At 43.3% G+C, this 17624-nt stretch overlaps 1 protein-coding gene across 1 annotated transcript; it reads right to left on the bottom strand.

The window, feature by feature from the left end:
- Nucleotides 1-286: 286 nt before the first annotated feature.
- TMEM165 (transmembrane protein 165) lies at nucleotides 287-16035 on the bottom strand. Its single transcript, XM_033159911.1, has 6 exons — nucleotides 15814-16035; nucleotides 7827-8052; nucleotides 6772-6947; nucleotides 4689-4871; nucleotides 2808-2913; nucleotides 287-1681 (listed from the first exon to the last, which is right to left on the bottom strand). Exons 1-6 carry the CDS (start codon nucleotides 15994-15996, stop codon nucleotides 1605-1607), a joined length of 951 nt encoding a protein of 316 aa, XP_033015802.1. The 5' UTR covers nucleotides 15997-16035; the 3' UTR covers nucleotides 287-1604.
- Between the last annotated feature and the right edge of the window lie 1589 nt (nucleotides 16036-17624).

Below are 17624 nucleotides of genomic sequence, written 5' to 3' on the forward strand. Positions count from 1 at the left end.
AAACTTTTATTCAGGAACAGCAGCTGTACTTAATAGTCTGAGTGAGGTACTTCCCACTTAAGACAGAGAGGTGCCCACACTAGCCACTTCTTGAGAGCTTCTGCCAGGAATGTGTCACTGAACTAGGACACACCTCAAGAGAATGCTGCCACTAGAATGAAAAAGGTTGCCATCCACGGAATAGAAAGAGCAGGCAGCTATTCTTAAAATTTAATGCTTTTGGCCCATGGGCTAAATTTCTGTACAGGTTTGGAGAACCATAGGAATAGAAACAAGAATAATCAAGTCACCTTTATACAGTTTATTGTTTCAAGTAATCTTTCCATCCTGATAAAATATTACTTACAGTAATTCTTAAGTCTTTGGCTATTTCATCTGGTCTTCTAGCTAGCTGATGTAAAACGTGTGCTTGAACCTCTCTCATTTAAGGGCTAAGACTACCTCTGGATGATGCTTTGTTTCCTAATTCTGCAATAGTTTCCTCATACTTCATATATAAGCACGAGTTTACTATTCTAGACATGATGATTATATATGAAGTATGGAGAACTATTGCATTTACTCAGTACCCAGAGATACTTATATTGTCTTCACAGCAGTCTGTCAAAGACACAGTATTAGACGACTGAAACTCCTCAAACGATCAGCTTAAGAATCATTATAGAAATGACTGAATGATTTAAACACAGTAGCAACCACAAGGAATCACAGAAATATTTGTCCAGACTAGACACTGAATGTAGCCAAAATGCTTGCCTGTAGGATAAAAATGCCCCCCAAACCGAGTAGAAATACTACACAATAACTTCCTGTGAATTAAGCTAAGCAGTCAAAGCAACTACATTTCTAAAACAGAAGACACCTAAATTTATTCATGTTCTCCCTGTTTACCTTTTTAATTTCTAAAAGAAAAACAATTAACACCTTAGTAAGTACTTTAATCTGAAAAAGCAGTGAATTTAGTATAAATACCAAAAAAAAGGAATTTTATTTGGTTACTATCTGGCTAGATTGTGTACTTGAATACATTTGAATTCTGAATCAGCATACTTGATACCAAAATATTCTGATTTTCTACAATTCAGTTACAAGCTGAATTCACAAATCCTTGAGGAAGCAAGTTAGTCCTAAGCGCAGATTTCAGATTTCCTGGTATTCATTATCGATTATGGAACGGTGTACTTGGGCTGCAAGGTCGGAGGCAAAAGGTTCTCCCCAATACTTTGTACTAGACACTTGGTAAGGCATAACTGCAAGCCATAGGCAGCAGCAATTCGTCCAGAATGGGGATCTTTCAGCAATGGCTAGTGGTGATCCGCAGATGAAGTAGCAAACCTCATAAAATTTCAGAAGGTGGATCTCAGTTTACCTGAGTCAGCTACAGTAAGCAAACATATTATTTGTGTCCCAAATATGTAGACTATGCATGTTCTCCAGCACAGATTGTGTCCACAAAGTATACCAAACTAAATGTTACTATAAAAGTTACAGCATCCCATCTTCAGTGCTTGTTTGACTAATAGCTGTACACTATATACAGGAATACAAGGGTAGGTTTGTTGCTCCTAATTCTTGCTCTTTCAAGGAAAGGGGGAAATCTCTTGTTAAAAACCAGCATCTGGGCTTATAAATAGTGCAGAAAATGCAAATGCTAAGAAAACAATGCCTCCTATGATTGTCACTGTAAGAGAGAGAGAGAGAGAAAAGATGGTGATTAGATCAGAAGGACAAAGTTCACTGTATCTCAGGGCTCTCTTTCATCCCATAAACAACTTACAGCACCCATTTGCCTTAAAGCACTAATGCACCCATTAAGCTGTTTCTGGCTCTTGCAGATTTGTGACAAGTTCGTCTCTTTAATGCCCTCAGCCAAGGGACGCCCTGCACACACATTTCAAGTGTGTTCAGACTCAAGAAGTCACAAGCATGCTTGTATGCAGACCAGCACACTTGCTCACAATTGGAAGTACCCATGATGTGGTTTACATGAAGCATCGTCATGTTCTTAAAGACAAGCCTTTGGGCTCACACCAGGGAGCAAAACCAGCAGACAGGAGAAACTGACTTCTGACAGTGCAGCTTTCATTTTCTTGAAAAGTGAACACACTTTTTTCTAGTGGGCAGTAAACATGACAAAGAAGTAGGGCAGCTGATGCCCTAACATCAAGGTGGAACTGGTGAAAAGTTCCTCACACAGCCTGTGAGCTTCTAGAGAATGGGAAATTTGGCCCTACCCAACTCAGTTTGGGTTTTATAGCCTTGTCTTTTTAGAAATTAAACCAATGGCCACTTAATAAAAGTATTATTGTATGGCTAATGTTACATGGCTCTATCTCCCTGTAGCTGCCACTCTGTACTTGCATAATGGAAACTGCCACTATTTTGTGAGGAGCCATTTAACACAAACTTCTTAAAAGGGAGAAGGCCCATCCAGATCATATTTGAAGCAGCTGCTGGTGTAAACTTATTAGAATCTGTAACACCATTCAAGTAACAATTTTTATTTTTTTTAAAAGGTGCAGACACTAAAATTATAGTATCAGCAGCATGCAGGCTGCATATTCTCCTCTGGTACCTATGAGCACAAACATGACTATGGCTGTCTTGAGTGTTCATGCAGGAAAAAAAGTTGTTTTGATGCAGCCCTCTAGCCCAAATGTAAGTTGAACATAGTAACTCATTACATGCATTCAACACACCCCTCTCACTACTTTCAGCCCCTAATTAATCCAAGTTTGAAATTCTACTCGCTTTGTCTCAGTTTGCAATTATTAGGCAAATCAGCTTCCAATCAAGGGCTTACTTACCAGTCCGAACAGATATTTTTTGTGCTATCATTCTTCCTCCAATCACCGCTAGGCCAGTACATAAGCTATGGCCAACTGTTCCACCTACTGCCACACCATAGGGATCCTGTACAAATACACACAGTCAACTTTCAATGCAGTTTAAAAGCTACAGCTCTCTACAGCACCTTATCAAGGAGGTATTAATGCATTCTAAGGGCTTGATCAGACAAAGCCACATTAAGAGAAGATTGTCAACCACTTCAAAAGTTGGGGTTAATGACCAGGGTGATTTTATTGGGCAGCTGTTTCCTGCGATAAAAGCAAAAAAAAAAAAAAAAAGTGTGACCATTTCCAGTTACTGCCAATATAACACTCACCCCCTCATTAAATGAGAATTGTTTTTTCCAACTCATTTAAATACCCACTTCTGTTTTAAGGATAGAATCATGATAATGCTTAAGCAGTGGTGGCTCACCCCCAGTTTAGGGGCCTGATACAGCACCCAGGCATTTCTTCTCTCTCTCTGGTCCCATGAACTCCTACCAATTTTGGTGGTGGAAGCAAAAAGAAAAAGAAAAAGGTAGCTAGAGTGTTAGCCTTCCTCCTCAGCTGATTTGCACAGATCAGCAGAGGAGGGGAGCTGTGTGCCTTTGTGTGTCCCATGAGAGAGAGGATGAATCTGTACAGGGTGTCCAGACCAACTTTGGGCTACATCCATGACTGGAATGTGGCATATATAATGACTGTTTCAGAGGCTACTGTCTAAAATCAATCTTGGATTGCAGTATTTAGTCTTTGGACAACTTTTGACCCCATGATACACACACACACACACACACACACACACACACACAGCCTGCCCTTGCATATAGAATACTTCTATCACACATAGGCTCCCTGGCTGGGCACATGCTCCTTTGATTCTAGAGGGCAAGCCAGCCTTGACACCTACTACTGCAAGGCCTTCACCTGAGATGCAATAATGGCTACAGGATGCAATGGGCATTTGCCTAAGTACCCCTTCTCCTCTGGTTTAATGAAGAGAAGCAGCACACAGAACAAATCCCACAGGCAAACCTTCATCACTGTGCTCCTTCTCTATAAGCCATGTGCTACTGCTGCAACTCCTGAATGACTTTACTGAGCAGCAGGTGTGGCAGTCCACACTTTGAACAGTTTTAGGGATGCTTTCTCTTGAGCAAATTCATGCAGCCACAATATGCAGCGAGACATTTTCACCTGTTCAGTCTACCAGATTCTGCTCCCTGATGCCCTTCCAAATGTATCTTATTTAATAAGCTTAGCAGTTTTTTCCACACTAAAACAAGTTCTCGAAGACAGCCTCCCCCAACCTGGTGCCAAACCAATGGATTCAAGTTACAGTCGTACCTCGTTTTGCGGCCAAGATCCTTTCCAGAGCCCTGACCGCTAGCCAAAAAGGACACAGGGCAAAGCGCCGCATTTGTGCATGTGCACAAAGCAGTTTGCACTTCTGCGTGATTTAGCACTTCTGCGCATGCGGCAAACCCGGAAGTAACCCATTCCGGTACTTCCAGGTTTGCCACTGACGTTCGCTGGAATGGATTGCTAGACAAGGCGGATGTTTGCAGAGCTATTACTGTACAAGAAAGGAGATTCCAGCTAAACTTCAGGAAGAATTTTCTGGCAATAAGAGCTGTTAGACAGTAGAAGAGACTTCACAAGAGGTGATGAACTTGGGAGATTTTTAAGCAGAGGTTGGGGGGCCCATCTGTCATGGATGCTTTAATTGAGATGCAGTGCAGGGGGTTGGACTAGATGACCCCTGGGGTCCCTTCCAAATCTACAATTCTATGCTTCTATTATTAGTTCTTGAGAATGTTGATCTTTGATTAGATACATCTTATGCATTTCACTCACCTCTCTTGCTGCAAGAACTATTGTGGTTAACTGAGAGCGGTCGCCCCATTCGGCTAAGAATGTTAAAGTAAAAGCTTGCACAAAAATTGGAGAGATAAAGTGCAGCCATTTTCTTTGAGGTATAGCAGGGCCTGTTCCCGTTTCCACATCTCCAGGTCCATTTAATAGTTTTGTTCTCTGGAGCTAGAAGCAAAAGGTGGATGTTAGAAAATAATACGAAATAACTCACTCCTATTTATAAGTGTCGCACATACATCAATTATCAGAACACTAACAAATTTTACATATAACTCAGATGGCAGCATTTATCACAAAGACTGACTAGTCAATTCAGTTCACTCATAATCTATTGGAAAGGCCTAGTGACTAATATATATTAGCAATTTGGGTGAATAAATATTAACACTTAAGTCAGAACCTCTATAGTTCTCCTATGACCATTCTGAGATGGTAATCTGAGTTTAAAATGAGAGCTAAAGCAGAATGCCAAATCTATTTTGTACTAGCGATTTCAGAAATGATTAAAAAAGCACAACAATTCTGATAATGTTTACTGTTTGAGGTTCTGCACTTATATACCAACAATACAAATAATAATGAAAATATCCTGAAATGGGAAGAGGTTATCTAAACAACTTAACAAAACTCCTGGCTCTTAGAATGCAAAAACTGTATTGAAACCGAGCCAGAAGTAACCATTGAAGGACTGTACAATATATAGCACAGTAACCTACTAATAGGTTCTACCTGGAGAGGATCTCACCACCAAAACTAAGAACAGACTACAACCTACAGAGGTTAGTAGAACTATCTCAGTTAAAACATCTTCTACACTTCAATTTCTTTCTTATTGAAATTTGTATCCAGGAGTTTTTCTTCTCTTACTCTTATAGCACAACTCTGTTTTAGTCAGCTGTTCAACACACTGCAGGAGGCAGAGGATATATTTTGCTACATCATGCAAGAGCTGTGGAAGCAGCTAATCTGGCGTATCAATTCCATTTGGGAACAGGTGTAGCTAAATATCTGGCTACTTTCCCTAGACTTCCTGATTTCACCAAGATACTCTGTAGAGTATACACATGCTCTATATCAGGGGTCCCCAAACTAAGGTCTGTGGGCTGGATAAGGCCCAAGGGACTTGTTTATCCAGCCCACGACGACCCCTGCCGCCCGCTCTTACCGGCGCTGTGCTGCACGGCTGCCCACTTCCGGGTCGGAGGAGCACCAGAAATAGCTTGAGCACATGCACAAGTGTTATTTCCGGTGCACATCTGGGTCGGAGGAGGCCCGTGCACATGCGCACAAACTATTTACCGTGGTCCTTCGACCCGGAAGTGCGCCGGAAATAGCGTGCGCGCACACGTATGGACGCGCGCTCCCCTGTCCTCCATACGATCGGCGCTGGAGACACCGGCCCGAGGTGCGGTAAGTTTGCTGACCCCTGCTCTATATCAGAGGTCAGCAAACTAAGGCCCGTGGGCCGGATATGGCCCACCAGGCTCATTAATCTGCCCCACGAACTTTGCGGACCCTGCCATCCACTCGGTCAGTCCCCGCGCTAAACAGGCGCGGCATGGAGGCCTCACCGTGCGGAGACTGACTCCCGTGGCCCGGCATGGCTTCTGATTGGCTGCAGGAAGCTGCTGCAGCCAATCAAAAGTCGCAGGTGCCGCTGGGCAGGCAGCAACACTGGTGTAGCTTCTGATTGGCTGCAGGAAGCTCCTGCAGCCAATCAAAAGCCACAGGCGCATCTGGTTGCCGCCCCTTCCTTCCCACTGAGGCGGCCGAGTGGGCGGAAGCGACCAAGTGGGAAGCAAGCAGCAGCAGCGCAGAGGGTGCCTCTGCCATCCAGACCAGCGGCATGGGCTGTGCGCCCCGCCGAGACAGAGGACGCCAACACTGCTGAAGATGAGGCGGCGGCGGCAGCTGTGGCATGAGTGCCATTGGTGGTGGGGGGGGCTTTCAGGAGTGGGGGTACTTTTGGGAGGGGTGGGTCCGCCCTCCCCAAGGTCTGAGGGACAGTGGACCAGCCCCCTCCTAAAAAAGTTTGCTGACCCCTGCTCTATATACTTCAACTTACTTCTTCATCCTTCTTTTTGAGTTCTGCTTGAACTTCCTCCAGCTCTTCCTGACCCTCATCTGCGCCCATCTTCAAGCCTTCCCGGAGCATTCGGATGCCGAAAATTGCAAAGAGTGCTGTTGACACGTAGTAGGTGTATACTCGGGGGATTACTGTGGTGGCATAGCCAAATAAAACTAGGAGTGGAAAAAACAAAAACATTTCAGGCTACCTGTGAAGTCGACGCTGCTCATTCCCTAAACCCAATTCAGGTTGCAAGCTGGTTAACAGAAAATTAGATTGTCTACTAATTCAGGGAGCTCTTAATTTATTTGGTCAGATGTGTACCCCACACTCCCAAAAAGGAGCGCAGGGCAGCTAACACCAAAAGATACAACATACTGCATCATTAAAACTACAATCAATTTTCCATTCTAGAGCAGCTAACTTGCCATCTTTCTGCCAGATTTGATGCAAAACATAAGGCATGAACCACTGTCTAGCAAGGCAGTACTTACGAGTTGCTTTCTTCATGTTCACAATCTATTTTTCAACCCATTAATATAAGAAGTTGCCTTGGTGAATTTGATTAAATGTCTTATGTGAGTGGTTGTAGCAGCTGTCCAATTCCTTGGTCAGAAATATTTCCCATCCTTGCTACCCAAGAAACTTTAACTCACACAATAGCTGACAGTAACACTGGAATCATTTTAGTTAAATAGAACACGTCAGCAAAAACAAAATGAGGTGGATTTGTGTCCCCTGTTCCACAAATGAAAGGATTCCTTCCATTCATGAGAGTCAGTCAGATCCAGGGGAAGATCCCATTTTGCAAACTGGATACAGGCAGAGCCCCCCCCCCCATCCCCACTTCAGTTCCTATTGCCGCATATGATGCTGTTCTGGAGCTTCCTCTAATTATCTGGGGCACATTTTCAGAGGCAGCAGGGGAAGGGGAAATTCTTTTGTAGGACAGAAGACACAAAAGCAAGGCCTGGCTGTCTTCTCCACAGACATGTGTCGCTGTTTGCAGCTTTCCTACATATGTTCCAGGACAGAGAAACTACAGCACCCACCTGATAAACATGTCATCAACCCCAGGGCAAGCATAGCCCCAGCGAGCACTGTTAACCGGTTGTAACGCATTGCCATGATGGCTGCAATGAAGAAAGTTTTGTCGCCAAGTTCAGAGACGATGATGACCGATATCGCAGCCACAAATGCATGGATAAATCCCAGGTTAGTCTTATCCATGGAGTCTTCACTAACAGAATGGACTGGAGCCACTGGAGTAGGTCCTTTCTGGGGGAGGGAAAGAAATTTTTTTATTTCTCTCACCGAAATCCATCTATTCTATAGATTTCCTTATTGCACTAGCTGCGGTCAGGAATTTAACTAAACTTGCATTGGGTTAAACCGGGAACAGAGACCTGCAGGTAAGCCACACCCCAAATAACCTTGGGTGTGCCAAGTGCTGTTATTTATTTGATTTCTTAGCTGCCCTTCACCATAAAGTCCCAGGGCATAGTAAGTGCAGTGGGAAATCAGGTCAATACACTTAGAAACTTTCAAAAGACTAGGAAATCTGGCTTATCAGGATTTCTGATCACAAAGACAGTCTCTAAGAGCATTCACTCAATGTCGTTTTAAAAACCCTTCAGAACTTTTCAGATATTTGCATGATTATCACAGAGAAAGCACCTGAGGATGGTGGGGAAAAGGTTTGCCTGCATGCTCTTGGCCTCAATTTAATCCATCACATGTTAGGGTGAATGCCTGTACATTTTACTTCAATACGTTTTCATATCTTGCTACTTGCCGCAAACTTTGTCTTCTATTAACAAACTTATGCCATTCAGCTGCTTAATCATGATTTTTTGGGGTACATATTATACTAAGGAATAGTTTTTCAGAAACAAACAAGGGGAAAAGAGTTGAAGTTAATAATTACACTAGTGTTTAAATCTTCAGCTGCCCATGATTCCCAGTATTCTGGCAAATGATTTGTGTAAAGTTAAACTCTGCAATTTTGCTATTCAAGTACAGTGCATGTTTAGCCTGTCATATGTGGATACAGATACAGGACTTCTCAAAGTATATGCACTTATCAGTAATTAAAATAATTCATTCTGCTGCACAACAAAGCATTTTGAAGCCTTCTCTATACAGTGGGGTAGGAGAGCTGGGGGGGGGGAATTCACACCTGGAAACCTATGAGGCATAGTTTGGTCAGAATCAAGTATACATTTCCAGAGTTAATGCTAAATACATTACTTCTGGTATCTGAAGAAGTGTGCATGCACACGAAAGCTCATACCAAGAACAAACTCAGTTGGTCTCTAAGGTGCTACTAGAAAGAATTTTCTAATTTGTTTCTGGTAAATGAGCCACCATAGCCACTAGAGCGCTGTGAAAATTTGTGTCCGAGGCTTTTTAGACTTGTCTACCCATGTACTATCTGAAACCCAAGGGCAACATTGGTTCCCAGATGTGAAATATTCTGGCATTATTTTCAGCTCTCCTACCCTACTAAAATGTCTCTTCCATAGGGTAGGGCCACTTGAGACTATCAACAAACTTGAACCTGAGAATGAAATGTTGATATACTGATGTCAATTACACCAGCTGAGAGATGAGTTGCAGGGCTACCATTATGTACCAGAAGAATAGCCATTTCCCCGATTGCAGTAATTTCTTCAGTGGAAATTTGAAGGTTAATGTGTTGGTCTTAACTTTTTATCAATTTGAATAGTTAACAGAATTGTAAAGAAAAACATTTCTTCTGTTCCTCATGACAAGAGACTGCAGTTGAAGAGATGCCCATAGACAGATAGATTTTACATACATTAGAACACACTACTACTAATGTTTCACGTCTCTGCTTACTGGTTTGCTGACAAAATAATAATAATAAAAACTGTCCAGTAGCACCTTAGAGACCAACTAAGTTTGTTCTGGGTATAAGCTTTTGTGTGCATGCACACTTCTTCAGATACAGGTTCAGGTATCTGAAGAAGTGTGCATGCACATGAAAGCTTATACCCAGAACAAACTTAGTTGGTCTCTAAGGTGATACTGGACAGTTTTTTATTATTATTATTTCGACTGCATCAGACCAACACAGCTACCTATCTGAATCTAATACCAGTTTGCTGATTTGTCATATTTGCATGCCAACTTTCCTCCAGATAGCCTGGAATGGAAGATATGGGTAAGAAATCTCTCTGCCTATTTGCGTGGCATTGGGTTCTATAGTGCAGCAGGGATTAAATAATGCAGGCCTAAAAATAGTCATAACAGAGGTAGATTATGAATTTCCACTGTAGCTGTACTAGATATTCAGTGATCTTCAGGACTAAATGAAAAAATGGCCAGGTCTTCCTAATTGAACTGCAACCTTCTTAATTGCATCAGACTTGATGATCCCTTAAGTGATGTCAAAACATACTCCTGCTACAATTATCAACACCTCCATACTACTGTGGCAACAATCACAGTTACCAAATAGTTTTAAATAATGCCATTTAAATGGCTGAAATGTGACATCAAGTTAACACATGTGTGAGAAGGAGAAGTAAAGACCATACATAGCTAAATCTCTTGTAGCCACCAACAGATCAGAACAGTGTGGTCCAGTAGACATTGTGTTGCATTACAAGACAACTGTTCATTTACGGACTAATTTTGGGTGAGAAACTTAAGAGCACTTCATACCACTTTTTGTATCCTGCTTCACATACATAAGTACACAAAGATCACTTCAAATTTGACCTCAAGACGTCTAACCACTTCAGCATATTTTCTGTGCCCTAGCATACCTGTTAATATTTAATGTTTTAATCACTCAATTATAATTTATCATTGCAAGCTACCTGAAGTAGCTTCATATTTTGCACTTCAGACTTTGAGTCATCTACATTCTGCTGATCACATATTTGTGGTATTTTACCCTGAGGGGCCATCTGTCCCCATTATTACAAACCTTAGGTTGCAGTCACCCTGGAAAGATTTCTGTTTACGTCTATGCAAAACTCATCCCATGTACAACTTTTCAACCACTTTGGCAAGCCCAGATTTGCCATACTACAGTATTTACTTTATGAATTACTATACCGTACTTCATTGTAACCTTCTGAATCACCCATATTACCTCTGATAAAGCGGGTACTTGGATTGTACGGACAACTGTGGAAAGTGGAATTTCTTTAGTGTCAGGAGATTCTAAAACAACATCCCTTATCAGATATTACAAGGGAAATTTTCAAATTCCACTGAAGGTAAGATCAAGATAGTGACCCCATACACTCTGAATCTAACAGATCCATCAAGTCCAAGTCCTATCCTATTGCTCAAACTCAGAAGCACTAGCCATCTGAAATGCAGAGAACTCAAGGTAAAATTTAAGTTGCCTAGTTTTCACCCATAATATGCATGAAATGTTAAACTGTAAAGCTCTCTTTTCTTTAAAAAAAAATAAAGATCAGGTAGTAGGTATGTAGAAAATGTTTCACCCTGCCAGCCCTTTGTCACTGATGGATGACACAACCATCAAGGAAAGGTGAAAATCAGGAGTAACACGGAAAACTGGATTTGTAGATACTTATGGCTTGCTTGGACTCCGTATCCGTATTTTCCAAAAAGGTAAGTTGCATCGTGTTGAAGCTGCATTACATTAAGTCACATACAGTGTGGAGCTACAGAATCTCGGCTTCTTTTTGTGAGTCATTTTTGCATCACTCCTGAGTCATTTTTGCATTGCTCAAGCAATTTTAACTTCTAAATTACTGGTTTCTCTTAAGCACACTATTCTCACCTTATTAAATTAAAGGGCTAATTTTAGCCTGATGGAATTTACCCGTACTCTGCTTTACTAATTACTAATCCCTTGATTAAAGTGAACACAATAAATGACATTTTCTATTTTACAACAAGAAGTTTTAATTGTGCCACAAGAGCTATTGAATGGCTACAGCACTATATGGGAATTGTGACAGGGTTCCTAACACAGTGCCAGTTAGAAACTGAAACAGAAAAGCTAGGAGCCAAATGGCTTCTGGGACCTGGGTTGTGGGTGCCAAAACAGAATGGCTAGTTGCCACTGAGGGGGTCGGTCAGCAACACTTTTTATTTATTATTTTGATAAACATGAATTAATACACAATTCACATAATTGATGCATTGTTAATATCACATTTTTAGCAGAAATTGTTAATACAAAAGAAATTAGTGTTTACAATAAAAATATTGGTACCGTACTTCAGTTTTCAACACACTCTACTCTTTATTGTTAAACTCCTTAACATATTGTCTATCCTTAACATATTCTTCGAGGCTTCAAAGCACATGCATTTCAGTAATCCCTGACTGTCAGCCAGGTGCAAAAAATGGCACCCAGACTTTTTGAGATGCTCACAAATTGAGAATCTTTAGGCACAAAATGCATGTGGCGCCCTGCTAATTTCAAACCCTGCCCTCAACCTACCAATGAACTGATGTTCTAATAAAACGCACAAGCAATTGTTATGGCATCCCCTGCAAGCAGAACCTACCAGACATGTTCAGGAATTTATTAATCAATTGTTGATAGAAAAAAATGCAGAAGGAATGTTTTATGTTAACAGAATTTGAACTGTTACCATTTACTTTGTGACAAAAAGTTCACCAAAACCTCTCCACCCCTCAAGGCTGCCAAGAAGTCACAGTGGTCTGGGACAATGAGGCAGGCTTGTCATCTTGATTGTGCAGGTTGGCAACACTTTAGTTTCCAGGATGCCAAACTGTGCTAAACACAAACAATGCATTAAACTCACTCTTACAACTGAACCTGCACCAATATTTGTACGGCTTGCTTCACACTTTACCCTGTTTCTCCTAAAATAAGACATAGCCATAAAATAAGACATAGCAGGATTTCTATGCATTTGCAAAATATAAGCCGTTCCCCAAAAATAAGCCATACCCCGAAAATAAGCCACAGTGACGTGGTACCTCCCATTAAAACAGCCTGGAGAGGCGTGGCTATGCAGCGTACCAATGCGACCCGGTTAAAATAAGACATCCCCTGAAAATAAGCCATACTGTGTTTTGTTGAGCGAAAAAATATATAAGACGGTGTCTTATTTTAGGAGAAACACGGTAGATTGCAATTGTTTTTGCTGTGGCTACCCTGACTGTTTGTGGCAGCTCATGCACAAAGTGTCAACAGAGACAGACTTAAAAATACCCATGTTGGAAGAGCCATAGATGCACCTCTGTTATCAATACTGTTTCTTTCATATATATATATATATATATATATATATATATATATATATATATATAATAAAAAAACTTTATTTTATTATTCATCAATACAACTATTACTACATTCGCATGTTACAAACAAAATAGACTAACATTCATTCATTATTACAAACAAAATAAACTGACACTCATTCATTTAAAGAAAAACAACAACAACAGCTAAGACAACAAATAAAGAACAAAAACGAAAAAACTCAACCGGTCTTTCCTTGCATCCTTACATCTGTTTTCCCCACCACCTTTCAACACCCCCCTCACCCTGTGCTTGACTTCCAATCAACTCAGCTGCAATTCATTTCCACTTATCCTTTTTCTTTCTTTTAACACACTATTATTCCCATTTCTTGTTTCTTAACAATTCTCCTTTATTATTCAACTTGTTTAATATCTAATATTTATAACGGAACCTGTTTGTTATAATAGGAGATCCGACTTTTCAACATAGTTTTGTAAATACCCTTTACAAAGGGTATCAATACTGTTTCTGATAGAATGCACATAACATACCAGTGGCAAGCACACTCCAGTATAAAGTGCAAAGTGGCCCTAAGTACCCTTTGTATTATACCTTATTTAAAATGAATTAACTTAGGTAGTACTATATTCTGAAGGATCTCAGTGGATGATCCAAGTAAGCATCCTGAAGACCAACAACAAATACAGTAAAAACAAAAACAAAAAAAATCATTCCAGTAGCACCTTAGAGACCAACTAAGTTTGTTCTTGGTATGAGCTTTCGTGTGCACATGGCAGCTCTTGCAACTTTCCTTATAGATGCAAGGAAGAAGTTGCCTGAGGCTTCCTCCTTGACCTGCAGAACAAGACACCACATTTTAAGTCTCTGAGCTGAACAAGCCTCAAGGCAAGCAATATCCGTTGTCTCAGCAGAACTTCTATTAAGTAGAGAGTGCATGCTTTATCCCTGATCTATGCAAGAGATTCACTAGGAGGAATTGTGATTTAACCATAGATTAAAAGCATATGTTATCGGGAACAGTGAGGCCATAGCATATTATGATTATATGGTTATAAGAATAGGATGGTACCTTATACCTTTACATAAAAGGACCTGAATTTGCTTCTATGCCAGTGTGAGCTGCTGCTACTATAAGACCAAGATGGCACAAAGTAGGGAACTCTGTTGCTCATAGTCAACAGCATTAAGTTGAACTTGCTTCAAGTGCAGCAGGGTGCAGAATCTTCAGTCCTCCAGGTGTTGCTGAATGACAATTGCCATTGTATCTGACCATTGCCCATTCTGGGTGGGGCTAAAGGGAGCCGATGTTCAACAAAATTTGAAAGGTCACAGATTTTCTACCTTTGAAATACAGAACGGTTTTGTGCCCTTAAGGAATATTTATGTTAGAAATATCTGGCTGCCATGGTTTCCACATCAAGCAGAAATACTGTGGAACCAGAACAGCAGCATTTGCTAGAAATAGAGACATTCTCAAATTATAAGGTAAGAGAGAAACGTGAGTGTTAACTATCTAAAACCCAGAGGGAACAGAGAGAAAGGCAGTGTAGACCCTCTCCAACGTCTTATATGACAATGGAGATTTTCAGGAGAGGTTCAAAGTCAGCTCTCCTCACCCCCATTCCAGCTGCCTGTCTCTTTGTGTGACTTACTCTGGGCAACAAGCCTCCTAGCAAACAAAGTGGCCAGGTAAGGCTCCTGTGTTGTAGACCAGGTGTCAGCAAGGCTTACTGGGCATGGGCCAGATCACTCACGCAGAGATCCTCTGTGGGCCAGACTGGCACAGCGTGCCACGGAAAATCTCATCTGTGCATGTCTGTGGCGCCAGAAATCACTTCTGCGCCTGCGCAATTCTCTCAGCACAGATGTGGTGGGGGACTTTGGCCCTCCAGATGTTGCCGAACTGCAACTCCCATCAGCTCTAGCAAGACTGGCCAAGGGTGATGGGAGCTATAGTTCAGCAACATCTGGAGGGCCAAAGGTCCCCCATGCTTGCCTTACAGCAGGACCCCAAAGACAGCAAGCAATCTTTGTCAATACAGAGCTGATGAAAGACAGTTTCCATCAGAGAGGGCTGCTTTTCAGTAAATAAGCAGGTAGCATATTCCCAGTTTCAAGACAGCTCTTCCTGAAAACCTTGCAGAGAGGTGCCCGCAAGAACATTTATTGTGGCACAAACTTTCATGGACAGGCCCAAGTTCATCAAGTGCATGAAGTGCTAGCCTTAGCTGGGGAAGGGGGGGGCGGCGCTCAGAAATTTATAAAACGGTTGGGTCGAAAGGTATTGTGATTTTATACATGCACCTGCAGGCAGACACACAGGCCTGGGAAGGGAATAAGAGGAGCAAACAGCCGGGAGGAAAGACCACGAAATCCTCGAGTAAACTCATGATGGGGAGAAATAACACTCTCTGCACCTGATGAAGTGAAGTCCACCAAGCCTCGCCCTCCCCCCTCCAGATGCTCAAGCAAGCGTTCACTGAGAAACTCCCCAACAAACACGTGTCCGAAACGAAGGTCGGCTTCTTCTCCCGTCAGGATCTCTCCCTCTTCCTCCTCCCCATTCCCACACAGGCACGAGAGGTACGTCAGGGCTCCACCAAGGAGCGGAGAGCGCTCTCCGTTTACCGCGCCCTGGCGGCGCCTGACGAAGAACGTCTCGTGTGAGTGCTCGCACACGTGTATTTTTCGGGAGGGGGGTTGCTCTGAACAGTCGGGGCCAGCCTCGCTCCAGGCCCTCGAGCCGCCCGCTCCCCTTCGAACCTACCCCCGGCGCCCCTCACCTCGGCCTTGGCCAGCTCCGGCCCTCGTACCGCAGGCTGCTGAGGCGGCGGCGGCTTCTGCTGCTCCTGCTGAGGCGGCGGCGGCGGCTCCCCCCGGTCCTGGCCATTCTCCGGCTCCGAGGTGGCGAAGGGCGCGGCGAGGAGCAGCAGGAGGAGCGGCAGGAGCCGCGCAGGGCCCGCCATTCCCGGCGCCGAGTCCTCTCCCGCTAACAGGAAGAAGAGCAGCGGCGGCGGCGAGAGCGGAGGCGGCGCTTCCCCGCCGCCATAGCCGCTTCCTCCTTCGCAACCCCTCAACCAAACAACGCCGCCGCCACGCCACCGAAGCCTCAGAGGCGGGCCCGCCCCCCTTGCTCCGCATTCGCCTCTCTGATTGGTGGCGCTGGAACCAGCAAGTTCGAAACATCCCCGCTTGCACAAAAAAAAGAAGAAAGAAAAAGAGAGGAAGCTGCGCTCGAAGGGGCGGGGCTGGGGAGAGCGAGCGAGCGAACCTACCTACCCCACCTGGGTCACGTGGCGCTTTTCTCTCCCACCCACCCCCTCCCCATGATGTTCTTGTAAAGAAGCTGGTAAAATGTGGGCTGGACGAGGCTACCATTCAGTGGATTTGTAACTGGCTGACTGACCGAACACAAAGGGTACTCATTAACGGCTCCTCTTCATCCTGGAGAGAAGTGACTAGTGGGGTGCCACAGGTTTCTGTCTTGGGCCCAGTCTTATTCAACATCTTTATCAATGACTTGGATGATGGGCTTGAGAGCATCCTGATCAAGTTTGCAGATGACACCAAATTGGGAGGGGTGGCTAATACCCCTGAGGACTGGATCACAATTCAAAATGACCTTAACAGATTAGAGAACTGGGCCAAAGCAAACAAGATGAATTTTAACAGGGATAAATGTAAAGTACTACACTTGGGCAAAAAAAAATTGAAAGGCACAAATACAGGATGGGTGACACCTGGCTTGAGAGCAGTACATGTGAAAAGGATCTAGGAGTCTTGGTAGACCATAAACTTGACATGAGTCAACAGTGTGGTGCAGCAGCTAAAAAAGCCAATGCAATTCTGGGCTGCATCCATAGGAATATAGCATCTAGATCAAGGGAAGTAATAGTACCACTGTATTCCGCTCTGGTCAGACCTCACCTGGAATACTGTGTCCAGTTCTGGGCACCACAGTTCAAGAAGGATACTGACAAGCTGGAACGTGTCCAGAGGAGGGCAACCAAAATGGTCAAAGGCCTGGAAACGATGCCTTATGAGGAACGGCTTAGGGAGCTGGGTATGTTTAGCCTGGAGAAGAGAAGGTTAAGGGGTGATATGATAGCCATGTTCAAATATATCAAAGGATGTCATATAGAGGAGGATGAAAGGTTGTTTTCTGCTGCTCCAGAGAAGCGGACACGGAGCAATGGATTCAAACTACAAGAAAGAAGATTCCACCTAAACATTAGGAAGAACTTCCTGACAGTAAGAGCTGTCCGACAGTGGAATTTGCTGCCAAGGAGTGTGGTGGAGTCTCCTTCTTTGGAGGTCTTTAAGCGGAGGCTTGACAGCCATCTGTCAGGAATGCTTTGGTGGTGTTTCCTGCTTGGCAGGGGGTTGGACTGGATGGCCCTTGTGGTCTCTTCCAACTCTATGATTCCCTCTGGGGCCGCGCGACGCCTCAAGAATTCTGGTGGGTGGGAAATAAAGACCCGGGTTTCCAGTGTTAAATTGTGCAACCTCATAGGTGATGGTGGTGGGGACCGTGTAGCAGCACACCATCCCAGGTCGCTGTTCCTACTGGCTTGGTCCTGGGGGTTGGGGGACT

This window comes from Lacerta agilis, chromosome 9 (genome assembly GCF_009819535.1).
Source record: "Lacerta agilis isolate rLacAgi1 chromosome 9, rLacAgi1.pri, whole genome shotgun sequence".
NCBI lineage: Eukaryota > Metazoa > Chordata > Lepidosauria > Squamata > Lacertidae > Lacerta > Lacerta agilis.